This window comes from Corapipo altera, unplaced genomic scaffold, assembly GCF_003945725.1.
Source record: "Corapipo altera isolate COAL_440 unplaced genomic scaffold, ASM394572v1 130168, whole genome shotgun sequence".
NCBI classification, from domain to species: Eukaryota; Metazoa; Chordata; class Aves; order Passeriformes; family Pipridae; genus Corapipo; species Corapipo altera.
Window position 1 is genome coordinate 1 of NW_020886821.1, and position 3,723 is coordinate 3,723.

Sequence of the window (3,723 nt, forward strand, 5' to 3'; positions counted from 1 at the left end):
CCACGGTCACCTTCCAAGTGAGACCCCCCAAAATATGGGGGTTCCATGGTCACTTTCCAGGTGAGACACCCCCCCCCTCCTAAATCCAGGAGGGTCTTGGACTCCCAAATGTGGGGGGTTCCCAAATCTTGGGGTCCCCACTGTCACCCCCCAGGTGAGTCCCCAGGTTTCCCCCCCACAGGTGGGTCCTGGACCCCAAATCTGTGTCCTGTGGATGGGGAGGGGGTCCCAAGCTCTGCCCTGTCCAGGGCTGTGCCCCCCACACCAGGGTGGTCTCCCCCACCCCAGGGGGTTCCCCCTGACCCTGGGGGGGGTCCCCAATTTTTTGGCCAAGACCCCCCAGACGTGCCCCCCACGTGTAGGGGAAGGCAGTCACATACCAGGACCATGTCAGTGTTTTGGGGGGTCCCTGAGCTCTGCCCTGTCCCAGGGCTGTGCCCCCCGCCCCCAGGGGGTCCCCCACTTTAGGGAAGCCCCCCCTTGACGCCCGTGGCCCCCCAGGTGCTGAACATGTACGGGAAGGTGGTGACAGTGCGGCACCAGGCCGTCACCAGGAAGAAGGACAATCGCTTCGCCGTCGCCCTGGACTCGGAGCAGAACAACATCCACGTCAAGGACATCGTCAAAGTCATCGATGGCCCCCATTCTGTGCGTTCTGGGGGGTCCCCGGGGGGGCTGGGGGGCTCCTTGGGGTGTCTTGGGGGTCCCCGGCTCTGTCTGTGTCTCTGGGAACATCCCCAAGTTCCCTCCCTTGGTTTGGAGTTCGCTCCCTGCTCTGGGATTTACCCTCCCTTTTCAGGTTCCTTCATTTTTGGGACTCCACCTCCCCTTTTTGGGGCTCCACCTTCCCTTTTTGGGGTTTCATCTCTCCTTTTTGGGTTTCCCCCCCTTGTTTTGGGTTTCCCCCTCTTGTTTTGGGTTTCCCTCCCTTGTTTGGGTTTCTCCCAACCTATTTTTGCTTCCACGCTCCCCTTTTTACTTCTCACTCCTCTTATTTTGGCCTTTCATCCCCTTTTTGAGTTTCACCCCCTTTTCTGCCCCTCACCCCCCTAATTTTGGGGTTTTGCCCCACTTTTCTCCCCCCAGGGCCGCGAGGGCGAGATCCGACACCTTTTCCGCGGCTTCGCTTTCCTGCACTGCAAGAAGCTGGTGGAGAACGGGGGGATGTTCGTGTGCAAGACCCGCCACCTGGTGCTGGCCGGGGGCTCCAAGGTCTGTAGGACAGCCCAGGACCCCCAGATTTCCCGATTTTGCCCATTTTCCCTCCTCCTCACCCAGTTTTCCCCGCCCGCAGCCCCGGGACGTCACCAACTTCACGGTGTGCGGCTTCACCCCCATGTCCCCCCGCATCAGCAGCCCGATGCACCCCAGCGGGGCTGGTGAGTCTGGGGGCGCTCCCGGGGATCTTTGGGGACCCCCCGAGCCCCCCCTGAGCCCCCCTGTGCCCCCCCAGGCCAGCGGGGGGGCTTTGGGGCCGGCGGGATGAGCCGCGGGCGGGGCCGGCGCGACAACGACCTCATCGGGCAGACGGTGCGGATCTCGCAGGGGCCCTACAAAGGTGGGTGTGGGACCCCCCCGGAGCCCCCCAGAGCCCCCCGGGACCCTCCCTGACCCCCCCGTGCCCCCTCAGGGTACATCGGGGTGGTGAAGGACGCCACGGAGTCCACGGCGCGCGTGGAGCTGCACTCGACCTGCCAGACCATCTCCGTGGACAGGCAGCGCCTCACCACCGTGTGAGTGGGGGGAGACCCCCAGAGACCCCTGCAGGGGAGGGGAGACCCCCCCATGGGGTGGGAACATCCCCAGAGACCCCCCTGTGGGTTGGGGTGACCCCCCCATGGGCCGAGAGGGTCCTTGGAGACCCCTCAGTGGGTTGGGGTGGTCCTGGGAGACCCCTCGGTGGGTCAGTGGGGGCCCTTGGAGACCCCTCAGTGAATCGGGGTGACCCTTGGGCCACACAGAGGGGGCTCTGTCAGGGGTTCTGACCCCCCTTTCCCCCCCCAGGGGGTCCCGGCGCCCCGGGGGGCTCACGTCGGCCTACGGGAGGACCCCCATGTACGGCTCCCAGACCCCCATGTACGGCTCGGGGTCCAGGACCCCCATGTACGGCTCCCAGACCCCCCTGCACGACGGTGAGTGGGGATGGGGGGGCACTGGGGGGCTCGGGGGGGGTTTGGAAGGGACTGGGGTGCTCTGGGGATTGGGGGGACCCTGGGAGTTGAGGGGGGCACTGGGGGAGCTCTGGGACCACTGGGGAGGCTCTGGGGGGGCTTGGAGGGGGCTCCAGGGGATCCCCACAGCCAGGGGAGGGGCCCTTGGGGGTGACAGCATTTTTGGGGTTGCCCCCCAGGAAGCCGCACCCCCCACTATGGGTCACAGACCCCCCTGCACGACGGGAGCAGGACCCCGGCCCAGAGCGGGGCCTGGGACCCCAACAACCCCAACACCCCCTCGAGGTGAGACCCCCACCCCAAAATAACCCAAAACAGCCCCAACAGCTCTTTGAGGTGAGACCCCCTACCCCAAACCCCCCCCCCAGCCCCCCAGAAACCCCAAACCTCTTCTAGATGGGACCCCCCTCAATTTCCCCTCTTTGGGGTTCCTTTCCCCAAACCCCCCTGTTTCGTGTCTCTCCCTCCCCAAATCCCCTTGTGCTGTCTCCCCCTTTTTGGGGGGATCCCATTTGTCTCCCCCTCTTGGGGGGGGTCCCATTTGTGTCTCCCCCTCTCTGGGGGTCCCATTTGGGCCCCCCCTCTGACGTTGCCCCCCCAGGGCCGACGAGGACTTCGAGTACGGCTTCGAGGATGAGCCCACCCCATCCCCCCAGGGCTATGGGGGGACCCCCAACCCACAGACCCCCGGGTACCCCGACCCTGCCTCCCCCCAGGTCACACAGCCCTACAACCCTCAGACCCCCGGGACCCCCGCCATGTGAGTGACAAATGGGGGGGACCCCAAAAATGGGAGGGAGGGGGGGACACCCCAAGTCACAGCCCTACAACCCCCAAACCCCCGGGACCCCCAAATGGGGGGGACCCCAAATCTGGAGGGGGAGTGTGGGGGGGGAAACACTGAAATCTGGGGGGGTGGAGGGACCCCGAAATGTCACTGTGGGGAGAAAATGGGCTTCTGGGGGACCCCAAAATGCTTTTGGGGAGGTGGGGGGATGCCAGAGTGCTGCAGGATGGGGGGCAGCGGGACCCCAAAGTCTGAGAGGGGGCAAGGAGGGCCTGTGCTCTTGGGGGAGGGAGTCCCCCAAAATGTGGCTCTGGGGGGAACCCCTGCCCCCCATGCGCCCCCCAGGTGTGACCCCCCCATTTCCCCCCCCAGGTACAACACGGAGCAGTTCTCGCCCTACGCCGTCCCCTCCCCACAAGGGTCCTACCAGCCCAGCCCCTCCCCCCAGAGCTACCACCAGGTGGCCCCGAGCCCGGTGGGCTACCAGAACACCCACTCGCCGGCCAGCTACCACCCCACGCCCTCCCCCATGGCCTACCAGGTAACCTGAGCCCCCCCAGACCCCCTGAGCCCCCCCCAGACCCCCTGAGCCCCCCCAAACCCCCCTAAGCCCCCCCAGACCCACTGGGCTACCAGAACACCCATTGGGCTACCAGAACACCCACTCGTTGGCCAGCTACCATCCGACCCAACCCCCCCTGAGCCCCCTCAGACCCACTGGGCTACCAGAACACCCACTCGCCGGCCAGCTACCACCCCACGCCC

At 66.1% G+C, this 3,723-nt stretch overlaps 1 protein-coding gene across 1 annotated transcript in view; it reads left to right on the forward strand.

Moving 5' to 3' along the window:
* The first annotated feature begins 422 nt into the window (after positions 1 to 422).
* The window catches only part of LOC113941354 (transcription elongation factor SPT5), a 4,251-nt gene continuing 950 nt past the window's right edge, over positions 423 to 3,723 (forward strand). Inside the window, exons 1-9 of the mRNA XM_027632515.1 lie at positions 423 to 648; positions 1,087 to 1,212; positions 1,295 to 1,379; positions 1,454 to 1,558; positions 1,631 to 1,733; positions 2,005 to 2,132; positions 2,351 to 2,456; positions 2,773 to 2,931; positions 3,331 to 3,499. Of these exons, the coding sequence (XP_027488316.1) occupies positions 511 to 648; positions 1,087 to 1,212; positions 1,295 to 1,379; positions 1,454 to 1,558; positions 1,631 to 1,733; positions 2,005 to 2,132; positions 2,351 to 2,456; positions 2,773 to 2,931; positions 3,331 to 3,499 (1,119 nt within the window). The 5' untranslated portion in view covers positions 423 to 510. The remainder of the gene's footprint in view (positions 649 to 1,086; positions 1,213 to 1,294; positions 1,380 to 1,453; positions 1,559 to 1,630; positions 1,734 to 2,004; positions 2,133 to 2,350; positions 2,457 to 2,772; positions 2,932 to 3,330; positions 3,500 to 3,723) is intronic.